Source organism: Pogona vitticeps, chromosome 2 (genome assembly GCF_051106095.1).
Source record: "Pogona vitticeps strain Pit_001003342236 chromosome 2, PviZW2.1, whole genome shotgun sequence".
In the NCBI taxonomy this organism is placed as follows: Eukaryota; Metazoa; Chordata; class Lepidosauria; order Squamata; family Agamidae; genus Pogona; species Pogona vitticeps.
This window is the reverse complement of record NC_135784.1, coordinates 163,621,992-163,646,120: the sequence shown is the minus strand read 5'-3', so window position 1 is coordinate 163,646,120 and position 24,129 is coordinate 163,621,992. Positions and strand designations below refer to the sequence as shown.

At 43.7% G+C, this 24,129-nt stretch overlaps 2 protein-coding genes across 5 annotated transcripts in view; both read right to left on the bottom strand.

The window, feature by feature from the left end:
• Positions 1-585: 585 nt before the first annotated feature.
• On the bottom strand, positions 586-19,275 carry SMAGP (small cell adhesion glycoprotein). Of its 3 annotated transcripts, none has more exons than XM_072991068.2 (4): positions 19,140-19,275; positions 12,130-12,221; positions 9,145-9,222; positions 586-822 (listed from the first exon to the last, which is right to left on the bottom strand). In XM_072991068.2, the coding sequence occupies exons 2-4, from the start codon at positions 12,161-12,163 to the stop codon at positions 647-649; spliced, it is 288 nt and encodes a 95-aa protein (XP_072847169.1). In that variant the 5' UTR covers positions 12,164-12,221; positions 19,140-19,275; the 3' UTR covers positions 586-646. The 3 variants fall into 3 exon arrangements, with proteins under 3 accessions (XP_072847169.1, XP_072847170.1, XP_020640194.1); XM_072991069.2 differs by having other exon boundaries at positions 12,130-12,195; positions 19,140-19,228; XM_020784535.3 differs by lacking the exon at positions 19,140-19,275 and adding an exon at positions 15,384-15,402.
• Positions 19,276-19,601: 326 nt separating this feature from the next.
• Positions 19,602-24,129, bottom strand: part of BIN2 (bridging integrator 2) — a 39,139-nt gene continuing 34,611 nt past the window's right edge. Inside the window, exon 12 of one of the 2 annotated variants that reach the window (XM_078384616.1) lies at positions 19,602-22,602. In XM_078384616.1, coding sequence (XP_078240742.1) covers positions 22,492-22,602 — 111 coding nt within the window. In that variant the 3' untranslated portion in view covers positions 19,602-22,491. The remainder of the gene's footprint in view (positions 22,603-24,129) is intronic. The other variant, XM_020784560.3, reaches the window with a different exon arrangement.

The following is a 24,129-nucleotide window of genomic DNA, read 5'->3' as shown; positions in this document are numbered from 1 at the left end:
TCTTATACGGCGGTCGCCTTGTACGCCGGCAAATACGGTATGTTTTGGGGCTGAGCTGGAGCAATTCCTGGAAGGACTGAAGGGTTGCATTAAAGTGGATGGCTCCTGGAAAAGCAACCCTTTACAGTGTGGTCAGAGGTGGTACTTTCTTGACATCTGATCCCACCCTTAGTTTCTATCTAGCAGAAAGGGCAAAGAAGCTTTGGTTCTTTGTCTACTCTAACTGTTGAGGTTAAACAGAATAAGACAAGTAATGGTTGGTAAGACTTGGACTGCAGCTCCCACCAGCCCCAGCCAGCACAGCCAGTGATAAGGAATGATGGGAGCTGCACTCCCACCACAGCTAGATAGGACACCTTTTCCATGACTGCCATAGATGATTTCTGCATTATAACTTGAGTTTGGAACATCCCAGGACCCCCACCTCCAAAGTCTGTACAGAGGAAAGTTCCCACATTTTAAAAAAATCCATAATTTATATTCCTTTAGAGTTGAAACACCTCAGATGTGAGCCCACACCCTGATATAAAATGAAATAAATATTAAAAGTTTTCATTTCTTGATTAAATATTTGGCAAACATAAGAAGCATCAAACAGTTTACTGAAGATCACAGTGTCCAAAGTATGCTGGTAAACGAATATCTTCTATATAAAATATTCTTCCTTTTCACCTTTACGAGAGAGGTCTTCCATCTGGATGGACCCCTCAGGATCTGTGTCTGGCCGTTCGTAAGTGTGGTAGCTGCCTTTGTTCTTGTACAGGTAAATGACAATCAGCACAACGACAGAAAGGAGAGTGATGAAAACTACGGCAATAACAGCTTTGAAAGAAAGAAATTGAAAAGCAGAACTTCAGAACAAACAGACTTCAAGGAGATGTAACACACTTTCTTAGCCATGGTTACAAGTTCAGGAGCAGGCTGTCTGCATCTACACATCCTTCCCCATCACACAAATCTCCATTTGTTCCATAATAGGTTAAAGTTATGTCTTCACCAGCAACAACTACATTTTTAACCAACTTGCCTCCTTTCAACCAGAGCTTGAAACTTGGGACTGAACCTGACTTACTAGCCCTGCTTAATGATTAACATGGTTACTGCTCTGGCTGGCTGAATGTCTAGAAGCATGTGAGGCTATAGGAATGATGACGTAAAACCAGTATGACTTTAGCTGCTCTCTCCATAATTCTTTAGCAGGACCCATAATACTGATGCACATGTAACACTTGATACAAGTGTAGGATGAGGAATTTATAGAGGGTGAGTGCAGCCCACTCTTGACTGTTTAACTGTGGCTAAAAGATAAACTACATCATGCCAGGAGTACCCCAGGTAAATGTGAATCATACACTAGGCTTCCAGGCAAGTTTCTTCTGAAATGGGAATAAGATCTATACTCTAATAAGGGTGATCCACCTCGGGTTATGACTGGAGGAACAAGCATGTAGACAGCAGGGTGGATAAAAATCTATGCTTTTTAAAAAAAATCAAATTGATTTAAATCACAATTGAAATTTTAAAAAATAACTTTTTAAACTCAAAAATCCAGTTTTTAATATCGTGATTTAAATCCATTTGATTTAAATCAAATCCACCCTTATAGGAAGTGACTCTTCTTTAATTAGCCACATTGTATTCTTTGAACTACTGCCACCAATACTACCTTTGGCTGCCTGGCACGTTGAAACAACTAGTCTTCACACCAATTTCTACTTAGCAATCTAATCTACATTTCTCTCTCTTGGTGCCTCTAGCAAGGGCGTGAAGATGCATGTGACAAACCCAGACCTACTGGGATCTATCACACAGTTACTAAGCTGCCACCAACCATTCCCTATAATAAGTCACACAGACCAGGGATGGATTTTTAAACAACAAAAGAATAAGGTTTATTTTAAATACACACAGAGATAATAAAATGATTAGGTGAATAAAATAAAGTAACGTGGCTTATTCTCACACACACAAGCATACAGTTTGGTTCACCTAGAACCTTTAACTTAAAGCACAGACCCTGAACCCATCAGTTCTGGCTAACCCACAGACACCTGAACTTATCAGGTTGGTACTCTGACACACAGTAGTACCCTGTCAGACACCCAGACTCCCACAACAGCTTCTTCTTCCCCAGCTGCTGCTTCGTCCCAACCCAGTGTCTCACAGTCTGTCTCAGCATCTACTCTTCACCACACAGGCATCACATATTTATACAGTACAGCCCCTCCTCCTGATGTCCCGCCTTCCACTCTCCATAGGATGGAACTTTCCCTCCAAACCCATGACAGACAGGTAACATCAGTGCTGTTATGTAACACCTCCCCTCTTTAAAAGTTGTTTTGTAGGGGGAAAGCTAAAAGTGCTTTTCACCAAAAAAACAACCTGCATAAAATACACAACAACATTTATACATACCATATAATACTTACATATACTTACACTCCAAGTTAACCATAGCAAATATGCATTTAAACATTTTACCATATACAGTACATCAATTTACCTTTATTAATACCAACCAAATTCAAAACCAGGTACATTTTAACTTTTTGTTTTCATTATATACATATAGTCCATGTTCTTTCGCCGTCTTCAGTCTTCAGGTCTTCTTGATAAGGCGTCAGCAACACAGTTCACTGACCCTCTGACCACCTTCACTTCAAAGTCATAGTCCTGTAAGTTCAAAGCCCACCTCATAAGTTTGCTATTGTGGGTTTTCATCGTCTTTAACCATTGCAATGGTGAATGGTCAGTACACAGAATAAAATGTCTTCCCCAGATGTAAGGCTTGGCCTTCTGGATCGCGTAGACTATGGCCAAACACTCCTTCTCCACGGTTGCCAAATGTCTCTCACCTTTTTGGAGTTTCCTACTCAGGTAGGACACTGGATGCTGGTCACCATTCTCATCCTCCTGGCACAGAACTGCTCCTACCCCGCTGTTAGACGCATCGGTGTAGATGACGAACTCCCGGTCGAAGTCTGGAGCACGCAGGACAGGATAGTTGATTAACGCCTCCTTCAACCTCTGGAACGCCGCCTCACAGTCGCTGGTCCACGGGATGCGGTCATCAGCCGTCTTCCTCGTCAGATCGGTCAGCGGAGCCGCAATCTCGCTAAACCTCGGGATGAACTTTCTGTAGTAGCCCACCAACCCAAGAAATGATTTGACCTTTTTCTTGGTGTTGGGTCTAGGCCAATCACGAACTGCTTCTATTTTGGCCTCCAGGGGTTTTATCATTCCTCCCCCTACCATGTGACCCAAGTATTTTATTTCTGGGCTACCCAGCTGACACTTGCTGGCCTTTACTGTTAGCCCTGCTGCACTTAACCTCTGCAGCACTAACTCCAGGTGTATCAGGTGATCTTCCCAGGTATTACTGAAGATCCCTATGTCATCAATGTAGGCCACTGTAAAGTCACTGAGCCCTGCCAAGGTCTGGTCCATCAGCCTTTGGAATGTGGCTGGTGCATTTCTGAGACCAAAGCTCAGGACTCGAAATTCATAGAGACCAAAAGGGCTGCAAAAGGCAGTTTTTTCTTGATCCCTGGGATCAATTCTTAATTGCCAATATCCCTTTACCAGGTCCAATGATGAGATGAACCGACAACCCCCTATGGTTTCAATCAGGTTGTCTAGCCTGGGCATTGGGTAGGCATCAGGAGTGGTTACACGGTTTAATTTCCTGTAATCGACACAAAACCTAATGCTCCCATCAGGCTTGTCCACAAGGACTATTGGAGAGGACCAAGGACTAGAAGAGGGGACGATTATGTTCTCCCTCAGCATCTCGTCCAGCTCCTTCCGCACCTTGTCCCTATAGGGTCCCGTTACTCGGTATGGGGATACTGCCTGCGGGGGTGCATCCCCTGTATGGATCCGATGCATCACTCCCTTCACTATCCCCGGCTTGTTGGAAAACACCTGTTGATATTTACTAAGCAGCATTTTTAATTCTTGCTGCTGGTCTTGGGTGAGTGCAGGACTGATCTTTACCTCCTCTGGGTTGTATTTTACTTCCCCTCTACCCTCCCAGAAGGGTAATTCAGCTTCCTCACTCTCAGCTGCTTTTATCGCGAATAAAACCCTCTGTTCCCCTCTGTAGTAGGGTTTTAGGGCATTCACGTGAACCACCCTCCTTGCTTGGTTCTCCTCTTGCTCTATTAGGTAGTTCAGGTCTGACATCTTGGAAATGACCCTATATGGTCCTGCCCATTTGAGCTGCAGCTTATTCTCTCTGCAGGGCCTAAGCCAAAGCACCTCCTCCCCTGGGTCAAAGTGCCTCTCTCTAGCTTTGCGGTCATACCATGTTTTCTGTTTGATCTTCTGCGCTTGCAGGTTTTCTGCTGCCAGCTCTAGATTTCGCTTTAGGTCATTCATCAAGGTGTCTATGTAAGTCACAACGTCTTGTGGGTCATCCTGGGTGATCTGCTCCCAATTTTGTTTGATCAAATCAAGGGGCCCTTTCACCCTTCTCCCAAATAAAAGTTCGAATGGACTGAACCCGGTACTGGCTTGTGGCACTGATCGATAAGCAAACAAAAGGGATTGCAGCTTCTGGTCCCAATTGTTTGGATTCTCTGCCAAGTAAGCCCTTATCATGCGCATCAGAGTCCCATTGAACTTCTCAGTTAACCCATTACTTTCCGGATGATAGGCAGTGGTTTCCTTGTGCTTAATTCCACAGATTTGCCATAAGCGTTTCATGAGCTTTGACGTGAACGATGTGCCCAAATCTGTGATTATCTCTGAGGCAAATCCCATCCTGGACATGTACCCCACCAAAGCATCGGCCACTGTGTTAGTTTCGATGTTTGTCAAGGGTATGGCTTCAGGATACCTTGTGGCATGGTCCACAATTGTTAGTATGAACCTATTCCCCCTCTTTGTGGCCTTGGGCAAAGGTCCCACAATATCCACCCCTATGCATTTGAACGGAGTGTCAATCACAGGCAAAGGGCACAACTTTGCTTTGGTCCTGTCGCGGTTATTCCCCTGCCTTTGACACACATCACATTGTTTACAGAACTCCCTGATCTGCTTCCCTATGTCAGGCCAGTAGAAATTCTGTGTGATTCTCTGCTGTGTTTTGTTCACTCCTAAGTGTGCAGCAAACATGTCAGAGTGACCCCTTTGTAAGATCATGGGGCGATACTTTTCAGGTACCACTAGCTGACTCCTGATCCCATCTCCCCCTTTTGAGATATTCCTCAGGGTCTCTCTATACAGAATCCCCTTTTTCTCCAGAAATCTCACTGGGGTTTCAGGTGCTAGCTGGGCGTCAGTCACCTGTTCAAAACACTTTTGGAGAGTGGCGTCTGCCTTCTGCTCCTGTCCAAATCTGCTGTCTGTGGTTAAGGTTTCCACCACAGCTTCTGAACTCCCCTCTGCTTCCGTCTCTGGCTCATCATTACCCCCCTGAACTGTCCCTGTGGTGGCTTGTGAGCGTGTAATCACTAGCACCCGTTTCACATGTTCAGCCAGGTCATTTCCCACGAGCACGGCTGCTGGCAGAGTCGATGAAATTGCTAGGCGCCAAGCTCCCCTCCAGCCTTGAAAGTTGACAGGTACCTCAGCTACTGGCAGAGAGATTACCTGCCCCTCAATCCCTGCCACCTTCATGCTCTCATTTGGGATTATAAACTCCCTAGGGATGATATCTGGATGGCACAGGGTTACCTGGGAACAAGTGTCCCGCAGCCCCCTATACTGACGGTCAAGTATTCCTACGTCCACCCCTGCTGTCTCAAACAACTGAGAATCTGTTTTTATCAGCAAGCAGCGCTTTACCTCCACCAGAGGACCATTTTCCTCAGCCTGATCAGCAGAGGTAGCTGTTCCAGACTGAGTAGCTATGGCAACAGGCTCCCTCTGTGACACTGAGCCTTGCTCTTTCTGGACACAGAACACAGCTTTTGGCTTGGTCCCACTAGAATTCTGAGGCACCATTCCTTTTAGCTGCTTCAATTTCTCACACTCTGAGATCAGATGACCCTTTCCCTGACAGAAATAGCATTTTCTGGTGTATTTTGATTCTCTCTCCTCTTGTTTGGGTTTTCCCTCCAAATTCTGAGGGCTTGGTTTCATGCCTGAGGGCTTCCCTTCACCATGGGCCCCTCCCCCTTGCTGGCTTTTCCCTGGTCCCTGAGAGTACTTGCTGTAGGTTTCTTTGGGTTTACCTACAGATTTCCCCTCACCCAAGGGCTTTCTTATTTGGGAGATAAAATCCGCGATCTCTGCGGCTGCTGCCACAGATTTCGGTTTCCTTTCCCTCACCTGGAATTTCAATTCCCCATGCAGGACTGAATAGAACTGTTCCAGGGCTATCAAGTCTTTAAGCTGTTCATAGGTCTCTGTTCCCTCCTGCGACAGCCATTTCTCAAGCAGCCTCACCAATTGGGCCCCCACTTGGGTAAAAGTCTGTTCTGGCTTCTTGGTGAGGGACCTGAACCTTTGTCTCAGCTGCTCTGCATTTATCCCATGTCTTGCGAACACCAGTTTTTTAAACTCTGCAAAATCTTTCATCCGTTCCTCAGGCATCTCGGCATAAACCTCAGCCAGGCTACCACTGATTAAAGAACGCATGATGGTCATCTTCTCAGTTTCCCTCACTGAGAAGTCCACAAACGCTCTTTCCACTAAGGAAAAGAACACCTCAGGACAATCTCCCTTGTGGTACACAGGGAATTTCTTCAGGTCAGCTTTAGACAGTTGGCCTCCCTCAGAATCCCTATTGTTATTATTGTTCTGGTTCATCAGTTCCAGTTTTCTTAATTCAAACGCCATTTTCTCTCTCTCCAATCTTTCTTCTCTTTCCAATCTCTCTATTTCAAATTGCCTTTGTTTCTCTCTTTCCCTTTGCTCCATTTCAAATTGCCTTTCCCTTTCCTCCCTTCTTTCTCTCTCTAATCTTTCCTCCATTTCCCTCACCCTCAGCTCATGCTGTTGGGCTAGGAGTATTTTTCTGAGTTCTGGGTCCTGCTCTCCTGTGCTGTCACCTTGCACTGAGCCAAATTCCTCCTCAGAACCTTGGTCAATCTGGGGGTCTTTCACTTCACTCATTTCTGCTACTTGGCTTCGAGTCAAGGGCATAACCCCCCCCTCAGAACAGGCTGCTTTAAAAAGTCAAGCCTCAAAATAAAACGACCACTTTTTTCCTTTTTGCCTCAGAACCAGCTCTCCCCAGAGATTGCTGCTGTTCTTCAGCACTAAATTTGCAACAGTATCGAGTCAGAGCCTACCCCCCTCTGCTGGGCCTCTCAGCTGGCAAGCTAGCTCACTGTTGCTACGCAGTTTTGCCTCAGCGTTTTCCCGCCAAAATCAGGCTGCCTCAGAGCACCTTAATCTAAGTCTCCCCAGTTGGCACGTCCTTCTACTAGTGCACCTCCCCGTGAGGTACACCTAGAAGATTACCTACGCGCCTCAGACTGTCCCTGACTAGACCCCCCTTGCTCTGGGCACACTTGCCAAGGCTTTGCTGGACCGCTGGACAACTGGACCAGTCGTATCCCACACGCTGGACACCAATCAATGTGACAAACCCAGACCTACTGGGATCTATCACACAGTTACTAAGCTGCCACCAACCATTCCCTATAATAAGTCACACAGACCAGGGATGGATTTTTAAACAACAAAAGAATAAGGTTTATTTTAAATACACACAGAGATAATAAAATGATTAGGTGAATAAAATAAAGTAACGTGGCTTATTCTCACACACACAAGCATACAGTTTGGTTCACCTAGAACCTTTAACTTAAAGCACAGACCCTGAACCCATCAGTTCTGGCTAACCCACAGACACCTGAACTTATCAGGTTGGTACTCTGACACACAGTAGTACCCTGTCAGACACCCAGACTCCCACAACAGCTTCTTCTTCCCCAGCTGCTGCTTCGTCCCAACCCAGTGTCTCACAGTCTGTCTCAGCATCTACTCTTCACCACACAGGCATCACATATTTATACAGTACAGCCCCTCCTCCTGATGTCCCGCCTTCCACTCTCCATAGGATGGAACTTTCCCTCCAAACCCATGACAGACAGGTAACATCAGTGCTGTTATGTAACAATGCATTTTTCAGTTTGCCTTTTAAACCATTTTGCTCATTGGTCTGATTTTCCTGGCTCAAATGTTTCAACTTGTTTTTTAGTGATGTTTGCAAGGCTGAATTTTAGTGAAAAGGCTAGATAAGAATACAATGGTTAGAATCCTGTTGGGAATTTACACCAGCATTAAATGTGACTGCATAAACCCTGGCAGCACATTACTGTTAACTAATGAATTGCTATTTAGATTGCTAACTACATGCCAGTAGTGCACGAGGAAAGGGAGCAGCCAACTTGTTAAATAGCAAGAATTTGCTACTGTGATTTATGCATTGACACCTGCAACAGCATGAACCTCCAATAGGATTCAGGCCCATAAATAAGTAAACAAACCAAGGACAGGATTATATACTGTACCTGGTTTCTGCAATAGGATTCTGCACATTTTATGTTAAGAATCATATTGAGCATATAGTCCTGCATCACGCTATGTTTAGCTTTACTTACTGAAATATGCCAGCCATGAAAGTTAGTGTGAGATGCCTAAGGCATGCAGGTGGCAGAAGAGTAGAATTCGGGGATGGGTGTTAAGTTTACAGCGGGCATGGGGAACGTGAAGCTTTCCAGTCCCTGGTGGACTACAGCACCCATCCATGCTCAGCATGGGCTCTTGTGGCCAGAGCTGCTAGGCAATGCATTTACCAACATATAAAGGGGACACAATTCCCTGTCTTTGGTGTAGAGTTGTGCAGAAGCTTTACCTAAGACTAGAACCACAGCTCCGATGCATTACCAGCCTGCGTTAATTCCCTTCACTCCGCACTGCCACTTTCTCATTGGAGCTTTCTGCTGAGCTGAAATCTCTTGGGGCATAGCCATGTTTGTTGTAAAATAAACTACCAAGAGTCTTGTGGCACCTTAGAACTTTTAGCTGGTGTAAACTTTGGTGGATTGGAGTACTGCCAGTCCACATAATTTTACACTATGATTGATAAAATTTGTCAGTCCATAAGGTCCTACAAGACTCGGTGTTGTTATGACTGCTTTGGAAAGCCTCACTTCTTTAGATCTGCAGTGATACTGCTGTGGGTACCTCCTATGACAGCCATGTTGACGTCCTCTTCTGAAGTTGGTGTATTCATCCTCTTCATAAACGGGGTGGTCAGGAGTTCTTGTGTATGGCAGGAGAAAGAGAGAAGGGTGTCAAGGATCTCTTAAACTGTGCAGCGGTGGACAGAGCACTGAAGTTGGAGCACAATTATCCAGTTTTAAAGCCTTGCTCAATCAGAAAGCTTAGTGGGCTTGTAATCTGCCCCCCCCCATCTACCTCACAGGGGTGTTAAAGAGATAACAAGTAGAGGTACCATCCATGTTGCCCCAAGCTTCCTGGAGAAAGAATGGGATTAAATATACTGTTTTACAGAAAAGGATGCTTGCCTCACCACACTTTGCACACTGTCAGAATTGTCTATTTGAAATACTAGAATCTGGTTTGGAGGTTTGTAGTAATTTCAGCAAAACAAACAAATAATGATCTCTAGGAAGATAGGCTGTCCTCTTCATTAAAATGATTACGACCAAGTAGCCTTGACGAGATAAACTGGTACTGGAGGCCAAAATGCTAAAGGACGAAAAAGAGCAATCGAAGCTGATGGGAGACTTGCTCAATTAAAGGTTTCAACATTTGGCTTGGGTTGTAAAGGGCAGAAACAGGTCTAACAGTAGTGCTTTCAAAGATTAGGTCATCAGGCTCTCCCAGTGAATATCTCATTATGAACAACAATCAAGTTGCCAGCAGGAACCAATGTTCTGCCAGAAACTCATTTCTAAAGATTTCCCAAACTTGCCAGTATTCAGTTGCTATCCTTTGGGACCCACACGCTGTAGAAGAATGTCTGACATCAAGGGGTATATTATGTACACAAGAGCCTCAGCAGCAGCTCATGTGTTCTCACTGTCCTAAACAAAGTTCTGTCCCCCTGGGATGCAGTGCTCTTCTCTGGGACCTGGCTGCTAATCCAGTCCACCTCCTTCTCTTCCCTTCTTTTCTGAATGAAAAGTCCACTGGTGCAGCCTTATTCAACTCAAGATCAACAGGAATTGATTGGTTCCCTAACCACTGTATTAGAAAGACTCAGGGCAGATAACAACTATGAAATAAATCCTAGGAATCAATAGATTGGTTTGGTTAGTTGAAATCATTCCAAAATTCTGCTTCGGCTCCACCTTGCCTTTTTTATTTATTTATTTATTTATTTATTTATTTATTTATTTATTTATTTATTTATTTATTTATTTATTTATATCCCGCCTATCTAGTCATTTCGACCTTTTTGCCCCTCCCCCCAGTTCCTTGTTCCTCTCTTCTGAAGGTCTTTTCACAATTAACTTTCCAGATAACCCACCACTAATATCACTGTCCCTGCTTCTGATCAACAACGTAGTCCTCAGCACTTTCATCAGGTTTGTTTCTCTCTAACTACACTTATCTTTTCTCAAAGAAGCTGCATTTCTTGCCAACATCCTACTGAGTTTCTCCTGAAGTATTAGAATGACTGTGAACATTCTGTGATATCATGACAATTCAGGCAGTAACTGAGGGAAAGGGGAGTGAGGAGATGAGAACGTTATGTCATAACAATGTTATAACATTAGGAAAGGCACATTTCTTGTGCCTGAAGGGATAACAGTTTGAAGGATTGTTCTCCCGATATGTGACTCTTTAGCTTATAAGATCTTTTGGGGAGGCCCTTCTCTCAGTTCCACCACTTTCCCAAGCTAGTTTGGTGAGGACACAAGAGATGAGCTGCAAGCCACCATTTAAAATTTCCCACAATGCCCAGAAGCATGAAGAATTTTAGAATGGTGGGTTGTAGACCTAGCTACTTGGGTGTGGGGGTAGGGTGCAGGCTCAGATAGTCAGGAGAACTTGGATGTCTTCTGGTACACCAGAAAAGTAGCTGTTGCCCAAGGGGTGTTAGATAAAGGTGTAATCAGATGTCTGATCACACCTGAAAGGGTCACTTTGCAAGAAGTGATTTTCCTTAAAACGGACCATTTGGCAGGAAACCATTTCAGCCCAGCCCTCAAAAATGGGAGGCCTACAGCTTGACCTAAATGGTCTATCTTAAGCATGGATTGCGATTGGCCCGAAGAATAGTTTCCAGTATATCATGTGATCTCCAGGGAATAGACTCCATCAAACCACTCCACAAGCAGTCAAAAATATAATCTATATGCCTGTGTAATCACACCCGGATCTACAAGTAGGTCTGGAGGTCTAAGAGTACTGGTCTAGGCTGAAGCAAAGTCAGTGCAGGTCTGACCAAGTAAAGGACTGTGTAGGAAATTTGAGGAAATCATTCTCTCTCCATCTCCTGTCCATACAAGGAGATGCACCTTCATCTAAGCTGAATCGCAACAAGTCCCTGTCAACAAGGCAAGGTTAGAAATTTTCTCCCCAATGTGAGTATGGTTTTATATACCAAGAACAGTCAAAATGGAGGAGTACCTTCCCTCTTCAGATTATAGAATCTCCTAACTGCAATGTGAAGCGCTAAGGTTTACTTTACCACTCCAATTTTCAACCAACTCATTCTGTTGTATGCATAAGTCACACCTCTGCTTCTCATCCAACCGGGAGACCCAACAGAGGCAGGAGGAGCTGCAGCAACAGTAAGAATAGCTTGTGCCCTACCAGCACTAGCTTGGACATGTTAACGTGGTGCTTGTCCACGGCGTTCAACATGGCGAGTGCCATAAACAAATTGAACTGCACTCTTAACCTCTTCTACAACAATTCTTCTACAACATTTCTGGATGCCATGTAGCACATAGTTCACAAGCTTGTGAACTGCTGGGCAAATGAAAAGTAAAAAAAGTATGTTGTTCAGCAGTAGATCTTCTCAGGAGGGCCAAGAACTGTACTCAGAAAAGATGTCTTGGTTGTAGGGTTTTTTCTCCCCTGCATCCACTTCTTTCCATCCGTCCTCCTGGAAATGAGCCAAATCTGCACCACCATCAATGGTCTCTCTTGTATATAATAATCTCTGTTCCCTTTTCTTCTGAGCATGCTTACCTACGGGCGGTGGTGGTGTTGGAACAGCTGCCATGGCATCACTTTTTCTTCTTTGGATTGTCCAATCTGGAAAATGTGTGAGTCTTTCAAAGCTGCAAGGGGAAACTACTATCAGATATTTTCTGCTATTGATTGTTAAGAGAAGCCTAGAAAGTCCCCTGCTGCACCTCTGATTAGCGTTCAAATTTATCAAATGCTTTAAAAAAATTCACTTGTCTTACTGATAAATAACCCATGAAGGCAGCAGTAAACCCCGTGAAAAACAGTGACACATTGATTCTCACTACATATTATATTTATTTCTTTATTTATTCGTTTGTTTAATTGTGTATTTTGCTGTTTTAGTTATTACTTCAAGGCAGTTTAGAAAAAATTAAGTCAATGAAACAACAGGGGAAAATATGAAAACAAGGAACAGACAAAAGTACAATTAATAAAATGCTTAAAAAATTTTATACAGTTAAACATGTTTTAAAACTCTAGGGTCTGTGTGTGAAACTGTTTTTGTCTGGTCCCTGAGAAACAGCATGCTGACCTTTGAGGGAATATTCCTTAACTGGGGTGCTACTATTTAAAATGCTCCCTTCCTTGTCTATCCAGTGTGGGCAAAGTTGCGGCTTTCCAGATGTTACACTATAGCTCCCATCAGCTTCAGGCAAACACAGCCCATGGTGAGGAATACTGGGAGTCCCCATCCAGGAACATCTGGAGAACTGCCTTTGCTTGCCCATCTATGTAAATGTGAGCCTCCATCCTGGCAGAGATGGAGACAGGGGAATAGCACAAGCATTCCTTCAAGTCCTTGTGTCCAAGGCCATTTAGGACGTTTAACAGTAAACCCCAACATTTTTGAATTAAGGCAGGCAGCACGCAGGCATTCTGTAAAAATCTCTTAAGCATATTGAGATACGATTCTCCAAGCCAGCATTGCCAATGAACTCTGCAAATAGCATCCTGCACAGTACAGATGATCATACATAGCCTAACTAAATACAGTATGCAGAGATGACAGAAAGCAGTTGAGTCAGAGAATAAGATTGGTATGAATCTTTGAATGCCCAAAGAGGAATGGTGGGGATATTTGAACCGAAAAAAGTAAGCGCAGTATCAGCAACCAAAATCAGAATTTGAAAGCAGATGTGATGCAATAGAGGAGTGCAAGAAGGAGATGCAATTTGGGATGGGCGTGTAGTAGGAGTGGCACCTGCAATAACAATGTCACTGTGTGAAATAATGGTTTCTGATCCCTGCTCAGTCAGACAGCCAGGCCTCCCCCAAAACACTCCCCCACATTCTCTCTTTCCACCCCATAGATTAGCAGGCTACAGTCACTATGCACTCTGGGATGTCCAGCCCCTGCCATTATCCCCCTGCAACTAAAAGATTTCTGAAAACCCTGGATATCTGCTACTATCTCCTTCGTTTCGGGATAGATATGTTTTGGCTCCATAAGCAGCAACAGCTAGGCCTGGAAAGCCAAATTTGAGGAAATTTACAATTTTTTGTTCTGAAGGCAGAGCAGCAGTTAAGATGGAGGTAGGGGGTGAGGGGACAGTACAATCTTCATGGCCAAGAGAAGCAGATGCCATTGCAGTCTTCAGGTGGAAATACACGAGAAGAGGAGACACGTTTGCAGAAGCAACAATAGCAGCCATCATGGGTGTCTGCAACAAACGGCAATTTGAACAGGCCAGAATTCTATTGGTGTTTGCCTAAGTCTTGTGTAATTTGCTGTGGCTAATTGACAAGGTGCCAAGGCATACATGAGAAATGTGCCTGATCATCCACCTGACTCTACAGCTGAGATGCCTCCTTGCCACATCCATCATTAGCCACAAACAGCCAAGGTGACTAGTTATGCAAATTTATTTATTTAATTTATTTATTCTATTTATATCCCGCCTATCTGGTCATTTCGACCACTCTAGGCGGTTTACAACATAAAAACATTACAAATATAAAGAAAAAAATTATAACACAATTAAATTCTGCAAGATGGGAAGCATTCAAAATAAATCAAATAGAGAGAGGAGGGAAGAGGGTCAGGAATTAATTGGAAGGGAAAGGCCTGCCTATACATCCACGTTTTTAATTGATTTTTAAAACCTTATACAGTGGTGCCTTGCAAGACGAGCGCTGTTTTACGACAAAATCGCATTATGACGAAGTTTTTGCGATCGCAAAAGCGATTGCAAAATGATGTTTCCTATGGGGGAATTTCGCTTTGCGATGATCGGTTCCCTGCTTCGGGAACCGATTCTCGCAAAATGATGATTTTCCTGCAGCTGATCGGCAGTTTCAAAATGGCCACCGGGTTAAAAAATGGTTCCCTGCTCTTTTCTGGGACGGATTCCTCGCTGCACGGGCAGCGAAAATGGCCGTGCTATGGAGGATCTTCGCTGGACTGTGAGTTTCAAGCCCATAGGAACGCATTAATCGGGTTTTAATGCGTTTCTATGGGCTTTTAAATTTCACTTTACGATGTTTTCGTTCTACAGCGGTTTCGCTGGAACGAATAAACATTGTAATGCAAGGCACCACTGTATACACCAACAACAATAGGATTCTGGCTACTGGGTGGCCTAGTTATGCTCACATACCCCTCCACTGCCCACCCCCACCCCGAACCACCTCCTGCGGACGTTCAAGCCATATGTAAAATGTACAAGACATTACAGTATGAGCAAATACAGGACACACCAGCCCGAGAGCCCCTTTGAACCAAGAAAAGCCAATTTTGAAGGGGGTAAATAAGGTGAGGGAAGGGAAGCCACCAATAAATTGGTGCTTAGCTGCTCCAAATGCCCCCTTCCTCCCTTCTCCCCATATAGCTGCCAGGGTGGAGGGGGCAGCTTTGAGGGAGGACGTCAGTCCCCCATTCCAGCCGAAGAAGAGAAGGGCAAAGGGAATAATCAGGTAGGCAGGATGGGAGGAACAAGAGGGAGGGAGGAGGGTTCTCATGATGATTGTAGAGGCAGCCTCTAGAAAACTAAGAGCAAGGTGTGTAGTGGGGGGATGATAAAGGTTACGGGTAAGTCTCAGAGAACAAGGGGTCCCACAGTCTGGATGGGAGGAGGACACTGGGAGGAAAACAGGCAATGGAGGAAGTGTGGGTTGCCTACCACAGTCTGTAGGCCTGCTTGTTTTGTTAGGAGGAGGGTTTCATTGGGGGATGGGGGGTCAGTGGTGAGAAGAGATTCAAGTCAGCCCTGTTAAACAGGAAAAAGCTGAAGGTGGGATCTGCTCCCCCTCACCCTGATGCCTGAACTTGATGCTTTCTTTTTGTGGAGATGCAGAAGGTGGCTTGGTCCACTTCAGGGAGATCCTCCAAGACCTAACCGAGCCGGGCCATGTGCTCACGAAGGTCCCTGGGGAAGAGACAGCAGCCACCCAAGAAGCCGCATCCTCCACCATCCTCCGCCCAGTAGGGAGACGGGAGGGAGGTCATAGGAAGGCATGTTAAAAACATCACACATACCCTTCTGTGCTGATTGATATCGCATTTGTATTTTAGGGAATAGAAAGAATGTTCCATATGTCCTCCCATAACAGGCAATGCTACAGGTGAAAAATGAGAGTCAGAAAGAGGGACGGACTCTGGCTCTTGCCAGAGAGAAATAAAACGTTTGATTCCTTTTTAAATCCCACTCTGCTGGCCCAGCCCTGGCGACTTCTGTGTGCTCAATCAGGCCATGAAACAGACACCATAGTGGTTATATTTTATAGCAGGAGTCTCTTTCGATTCTCATTGCCCCACCCTGTGCATTTTACAATCTGTCTTGCACTTTGAGAAGCTGGTCCAATGGCTTCCAAAAAGAAAACAAAAATCCTTCTGCATTGTGTCTCAGGAACTATTTGAAACTGTAGGCAAGAAAAATATATTTCTGCTTATTTTAATTTAAAGATTTTTTTAAACTTGGTGTGTGCATTTGTTTTCAGTTTTAAACCTCTGCAGCAAAGGGAGGTGATAGATTTGAGACTACTGCACATAGGTAAAGGTAAAGGTTCCCCTTGACATTTAGTCCAGTCGTGTCCGACTCTAGGGAGTGGTGCTCATCCTCGTTTCCAAGCCGTAGAGCCAGCGTTTGTCCATAGACAGTTTCCATGGTCATGTGGCCAGTGCTATGAGAATGAGGAATCTCAAATAAATGTTTTGTCCTGGGATTCTCAGTAGGAACACACTTTTGGACTAAATAAGCCTTTGGTCTGGTCTGATGTTCTTACATTAATCTCTGTATGAAAAACGGTGGGAACTTTACAGATACTTTGTCAATTGGTTTTACTTATTCCAGGGCCATTCCATCAGTGTTAGATTTTCTAGGTTCACAAATTGTAGTGTTTTTTTTTTAATGGTGGGGGAGGGCTTAAAATAATTCAGTATTAAAGTAAAGAAATTAATTCCATGGGAATCTCATTTATACAAAAAAGAAAAACGTGTCATGGGTATTGTAGAATGGTAGCAGTAGACGGTTAAGGTCACGGCCTTGTGCCTTGCAATCTCTCTCTTGTGCCTTGCAGCCTCTCTCCACACAATAGCTCTCAGCTTAGTTCAGCTTACAAAACACAACACAGATAACAATTATTTCCAGAGTCCCAGAAAGCAGATTTCTTCTTTCCCTCTTCCCTGTCAATAGCTTTGTCTACAATAGGAGTTTCCACCCCCACAATTTCAGTTGGCCCATCTTATTGGCCAACTCCTTCTCCTGCCCTTCCTCCTCCAAATGCCATTCTCCCTTTTTGAAGAAGCTGTTGAAGATGTGCCTCAGCTGTCTCACAATTTAAAAGATAATAAACTAATAAACTTGGTTGCAAGTCCAATAGCCTGTTTCATATGGAACAAAACAACCCATTCAGAGTTAAAATGCATTAAAGTTCAAATTTGATTGTAAGATTCTATACAACTGGTCATTAATTAATAATTTCTATGTATCAAGTGCCAAAAGAAACACATTCTGTTCCACATATGAACATCTACTTTAAGATACTGATGGACAGCTAGCTAGATTGCTAGAAAGATCAATAAAGGCATTTTCGGAGAAGCCTGGATTAGTTCATCCTGAATCAAGTTGTAATATAAACACAACAGTGGCTAGAATATATATTTTATTTCTATTGCACATTCTGTCCAGCATTATAAATTTGGAATGCTCTCTCCGTGGAGGTTCATTTGGCACTTATTTTTGTGTCCTTTTGATGCCATGCAAACACATTTTTTTTACTTCCTGAGTTTTTAGCTGTAATTTTAAATCCTGCTGAGTATTTTGTGCTGCTTTTATAATTTTGTGACTCTTCCCTTGAGCTGTTTTTCCCATTAAGAATATGTTTCCAATTATACCCTACTTGTATTAAACAGATAAATCATCAACAGTGTTTCTAGATGCACTTGCAAACACTGTTTTTGAGACTGTCTATTGTGCTCCCCTTTCCACTTCATGTCACTCTTATTATGTCTCTGGAGTCATGATGGCACCAGCAGTTTAATGTGGAGATGATGTCAGTTATTTGAGTCACTGCATTGAATTCATGCAGTTCCACATACAACTCCCACAACATCTGGTTATTGAAAAAATGATATGGCAGCATGGGATAAATAGAGTAAATCACAATGCAAAGTTGACCAAGTACACATTTCCCTTTGTACATCTGTCTTCTTCCTCATAGCAATAAGACCATGAGAAGAGTCCTCCTGATTCAGGCCAGGGGCCCAGCTGGTTCAACCTTCTGTTCACACAGTGGTAAACTGGTTGCTTATGGGAAGCCCATCAGCAGGATATGAGTGTAACCATACCCTCCGCATAGCAATCATGATGCTGGACATGAGAGAGGGCCTTCTCTTGTCGCTGCTCCCAGACTCTGGAACTCCCTCCCACAGGAGGCCAGACTGGCCCCATCTTTGCTGTATTCCATGCATGTCTTACAACTACATAGAAGAATTAGATTACTGATTAAACACCAATAAAGGTAGTGATAGACTGACTAATCTCTGATCTCTGTCCATACCCCACTCCCTGGAGAGGGGTGATTTTGGACTGAGAAGCAGCCTAAGAAAGGGGTTTAACTCTTTCCCCGTCTATCCCTTTCCTGCTTCTTTTCCCAGTCTCAAAGTGGTTTTGCAAAGAAATAATAATAATAATAATAATAATAATAATAATAATAATAATAATAATAATAATAATAATAATAATAATAATAATAATAATAATAATAATAATAATAATAATAATAATGGCAATCAGAGAGGCTACTAGGTTCCCACGGCAGGCAATTGCATAAATCTACAGTACAGTATTTGCATCATCGGGGTGGGGACTACCCTTCCCATCCTGCTTAACAACACAGATCTCATTCAGGATCTGTGGGGCAGAGTAGAGAAAAGCTTTCCCCACAGCCCCTGTCCCTCAGTGGCGATCGTGTGTGGAGGGATGGGAGATGCTTTCAGTCCTGAGCCTGCACCCCAGCGATGCACACACACTATCTCAGCCGCTCTGAGGGCTCAGGGCTTCCCTGTGCTAACTGCCCGATTCGGAGAAGGTGGAAGGAGTTTCCAAGGGCCAGCCTTCAGGATACGTTAAAAAAAAAAAAAAAGAGAGAGAGAGAGAGAGAGAGAGAGAGGCCATTGCCGAGAAAGTTTTGCACCTTAAGTCTCGAACTGGTTTACACCTTTCCAGTTTTATCCAAAGCCTCTGCTGACCCTACTAAAAACAAATTAAGTGGCCGGGACTGATGGGAGTTGTAATCCAAACACGTGGAGCTCCCTGGCTGGCGAGGACGATCTGGAGCACGGATATAACGCAGGGATCCCGGTGGTGTGACCGAGCGCACATCTGGTTTGCACGAGTCCCGTCACGCCCAGAGAGAGGCGGCGGCGGCGGCGGCCGGGGGGGGGGTAGCGCCGGTCGCCCGTTCAGAACTTTTGAGCGATTCCGCCTGAGAGCTACCGGACCAAACACACGAGAGCAACAACCCTCCACACGTGTCTGGCTGAGAACGCTTCCCGCAAGCCTTCTTACCTCTTCGGGGCGACAGGGAAGGGCGCGTGGAGGGGGCGCGGGGGGGGAAAGAGAGAATCAGGCGATCTCGTTGTGGTCGTCGCCGGATCTCTCCCTGTCCGGCTCGCCCTGCCTATACCTCTCCCCTCGATCCAGCTTCCTCTGGTAGAGCCTGGGCTGCTGGGGTGACTCGGGCGGAGGCGTTCCCTTCCCCGCCTCACCTTTCCAGTTTCACGACATTGATCATAAACGGCCGAGTCATCAGAATGCTACACCTCGTTAACTCTTTGTAATGCAGATGAGCGGCAGGGACAGAGGCTCGGGCCAGGGTCTGGAATATTCCCCCTTGTGCTCCCCGACGGGTAACAAATAACAATACAGGGCCACTAGCTTGCTAAAAAAAATAAAAAGTAGATTTTAACAAAAAAAAAGTGGGAGGAGGGGCGGCGAACGTTTTAACCAGATATAATTTATGGGCTCATATCAACTTCTTGAAATTATTTATTTTGGATCGGTGTAACATTTTAGGGAACAATTCAGGTAATATTTGAAGTATGCCACAATACTGCTTCATACATTACAAAACTCTCTACAGATATTTTTCTCTAGTCTAAAGGACTCAACATGAAACCTGTAGGTAAACCCTGCAGACAGATTGTTTTGTGTAGAATCACATGCATTTTGCTGTTTTGTTAAATATACATGGTGGAGGACACACGTCAAGCAACTATGGAAAAAACGACTTTCCTCAATATATCTATTAAGATTCTCAGTCATCCTGGTGAGATTGTCGGGAAGTTTACTCATGGCACCTGGACTTATTTCTTATTAGGTTGAAATGTTTTGCTTCTCATCCAAGTAGCTTCTTGAGACTGAGGAAACTACTTGGATGAGTAGCGAAACATTTCAACCTAGTAAGAAATAAGTGCAATTGGCATGACTCAACTTCCAGATGACTTTCCTGACTGTAAAATATCTACATAATGATGTACACCCTGCTTGTATGTCAGTTCTTACATACAAATTTTCTCAGGTATAGACTTTACAGTACAAGATGCAGAATTTAGATGTGGGGTGTCAACACAGAAAACCTTTATCTTCACAATTGTGAGATAAATCTAATTTGTGATCTTGAATTTCCACAATTGAAATTTTCTTATCTGCTTGTTTAAACACTGAATATGCACCACTCCCAACATTTTAGGGCAGAAGGTAAGAGCTTGTGCAAACAATTCCTATTTTAATCTTTCCTAATGTTACCCTCAGAATCCAGATCTGAGTTTTTCTGCTGCTTTATACTGGCTCTCCATTAACACAAAAAGTTTGAAGGGGCAAGGATGGGCTGTGCAGTTTTTGCTCTATGTAGGCATTTTTGCACCTAAAAAATGGCAAGATTTGTTATTTATTCATTTTAAGAGCAATGGTATTAAGTCAAATCAGCAAACTGCAGCTAGTGAACAAATGAACAATTTTATTCCAAGTCACACAATTGATGCATGACAAAGAATACAAGAAGCAACTTGTTAGCTAATGATAATTTGACACTTGAATTTATGCCAGTTTCACCAGCTCTAGGGCACATAACCAATAGGATTATGACCAATGAAATAAAAGTGATCCTCCATATTCATGTTGTACACAGGATCTCTTAAGAAAGAAAGAATAACACACATAGCAAGATTAGAAGCACAGCCTTAGGAAATGCTGTAAAATCTTGGTTATTTGAGTGTGAGCATATCTGTACCACATTTATATCAGTGTTATTACAACTTTGCTGTTGTGGCTTCTCCCTGAAGAATCCTGAACTCTATTGTTCAGGGGTGCAAAACATAATAATCTAGCGGTCCTTACATATGTAGAGTTGCTCGGGTTCTCTGAAAGAAGGGAATAAAACAAATGTACTGTGTTGTACAGAGATGCCCCTTCTTTCCTTGGGACAATTAATTTCTTTGCTGTTTATTACACACGTTAGTTATAGCATCCAACGAGGAGAAACAAAATTCTGGGTTGGGTAATATCTTTACTAGGTCATCAAAACAAGGCAAGCTAGAAATACATGCCATATATTCTCTGGATCAGGGTTTAGGCCCAAGAACAAGAATGGAATGCTATCCCAGGTTTAGAGGGAAGGGAGTGCTCCTTTGTATGCAAAAACAATTGAATCAAAGCGGAGGAGAGGGAGGAGAAGAGCAATTTCCCCCTTGATATTTAGTTTCTCTCAGGAAGGAAGGAGGGACATGGTGGCGCTGTGGGCTAAACCGCAGAAGCCTGTGCTGCAGGGTCAGAAGACCAAGCAGTCGTAAGATCGAATCCACGCGACAGAGTGAGCTCCCGTCACTTGTCCCAGCTCCCGCCAACCTAGCGGTTCGAAAGCATGCAAATGCGAGTAGATTAATAGGGACCACCTCGGTGGGAAGGTAACAGCGTTCCATGTCTAAGTCGCACTGGCCATGTGACCACGGAAGATTGTCTTCGGACAAAACGCTGACTATGGCTTGGAAACGGGGATGAGCACCGCCCCCTAGAGTCGAACACGACTGGACAAAAATTGTCAAGGGGAACCTTTACCTTTTACCTTACAGGAAGGAAGGACTGCTTCCACAAAAGCATTCTGTCATCTGATTTCCCTTTCTCCAGTCTGAAGTGGCGAGCTCTACAATTATTCCCTTACCTGCTGTATATCTGACTCAGGGCTAAGCATCCTTCAGCTTCTGTGAGTTTCAAGTCCTCTTTTTTCCCCTTACAAAACTGAAGTAAAACTGTGTTCCTGCACACACATAGTCACACGAATCGCCTTTAAGCCTAGCAGAATCCCACTTTCCCTTCTGAAACCTTCACAATAATTTAAAATAATACTTGTGAAATAAATGTCACTTGGCAAAGCATTCTTTGACTACGTATATTAACATTACTGTTTCCCAATACATTCATACATAAATTCATACACTTCTTAGATATATTGATTTGGCAATCTGTTTGGACAGAGGGCTCATCTGAGAAGACGATATGGGGAGGTAGGCCAAGCCCCCCCCTTCATCATGCAAAGCAGACTCCTGTCATAGCTCCTTCTCTGTTCATATCTTCCTTTCAGTTCAGAAAACTACTTGAAGGGTTGCACAATGGAGGGTTGCATTTGGCTCAAGGGTTGCTAGTTGCCAACTTCTCCTATGGGCCAAACCATTCAGAAGTACAAATATTGGGAATACGGTAATCTACACAGTATTGCATTGGCCTAAGCCTACTCTGGTGTGGGGGGGAACAAAGGACAATTAACAAGAAGGTATGTAAAAACCATTATTTACATAAAACAGACAAGAAGGCTTTCCTTTAATTGAGTTCTCCCTTGACTCTGCTTATGCACTAGCACCCAGCCCTATTCCAAGGGGACAGTTTTGATGAGATGTGGAGGGAAAATGCCTTTCTGTTGCATATCCTGGCTCTCCTTCCAATCACGTTCCTTTATACCCATCAAGAATCCTTGTTCCTAGAAAGGTAAGAAGACATTTTAGTCAGACTTTTCCGTACATTCAGGAAGGAGGGTCTTTACAGAATATTCAACTTACAGTATCTAAAAGCCAGACTCTCAGAAGATGCATCTGCAGAGTTGCTTCTAGACAACACAGAAACTAATACGTATGTTGCTGTATTTGCTGAAACAAATAAAACTTGTTTTGACTAAATGCCACAGGTATCAACGTTACAATAAGTTTGGCAGATAATCTTTGCCATTCTTTTCATCCTGTTCCTCTAGATCAGGGATGAGCTATCTCCGCAGGGCCAAGGACCACTTTTCAGATTTCATGGCAGCCCAAAGCCTGCTCTAAGAAATTGGGATGGAAAGCAGTAACATGTACACATACATTAAAGTAAAGGTTGCAACTGTGGTTACTGGTTACCTGGAAAATGAGTTTAATTTAAAAAAAATAATGTGTTTACTGAAAAAATGTTCATCTTTAATGGCCGCCACATTTTTTTCAGCTGGGATTACGAGGCAAAACATGGCAAAAGTTCAAGATTACACAGAGGGTTCCGGGGGTAAGAATGAAGGGACATCTCAGCCCAGGCTCAGCCACTCTCAGTACTGCCAGCCATTTCCACACCTTTTCCTGCCCTACTGTAGGCGGCTCACAGCAACAGGTTGGAACTTATTGGAATGCCTTAGTAAAAAAAAAAAGGACTTACTTCCTTGGATTTTAACTTTCTTGTTTAAAACTGAACATATGGGGTGGGCCACGTCAAAGGAAACTAGGGATCCCATCCTTTTAATAGTTTTATGGAAGTGGACATTTCTGCAAGTGTAATTCCCTTTGTCCTACAGCTAGTTGTTGAAAGCACCAGAGCCTGTCCTTTTTTGTCAGATGTACCATCTCTGCATGAGTTTTGTGAAGCTTGTCACCAATAGAGCCAAAAGCTGCAATCTTGCACATTTATCAGAGTGTTAATTCTCCTTGAACCCATTAAGACTTATTTCGGGGTCTATATGCAGAGGATCACCCTGTTGTTCTGGCACACGGGGGGTTGGTGCAAGGGGACACTGCCTAACATCACTTCATGAGGTCATGGCAAAAGGAAGATTTGAAGGAGGGAATTCCCTAGTATGCAGCTCAGTCTCTTTAATTAGTACATACATGATCAGCATTATCATAATTGAGTGCTGTTAAGTCAATTTTGATTTATTTCTAGGGTTTCCAGGTAGAGGATACACAGATATCATGTACCGTTCCCTTCTGCTGGGGGTGTTCTGGGGCTGTACAGCTTGCCCAAGGCCACACAGGCTGGCTCTTTTCTCATGAGGCACAGCAAGAAATCCAATTTTGACCTCTGGCTCTACAGCCAGAGGTTGAGAATTGGATTGGATCTAAATTGGATTGGCTCTAAATCAGAGCATGATTATACTATGAAAACAAATTGGGAAATGAACTGGTGTTTTTGAAGTTTGTTTAAACTCACGTGTTAGTCATGTGGTTTTTGGGTTTGTGTGTGCTTCCTTTTGGTAAGCCTTTAAACCCAT

Coding starts and splice junctions, on each gene's coding strand:
- SMAGP (XM_072991068.2), bottom strand. CDS start 12,163: ATGGCAGCTGTTCCAACACCACCACCGCCCGTAG. Junction 9,223..12,129: donor AACACCACCACCGCCCGTAG/GTAAGCATGCTC, acceptor GCCATACACAAG/AACTCCTGACCACCCCGTTT. Junction 823..9,144: donor CAACATGGCTGTCATAGGAG/GTACCCACAGCA, acceptor TTTCTTTCAAAG/CTGTTATTGCCGTAGTTTTC.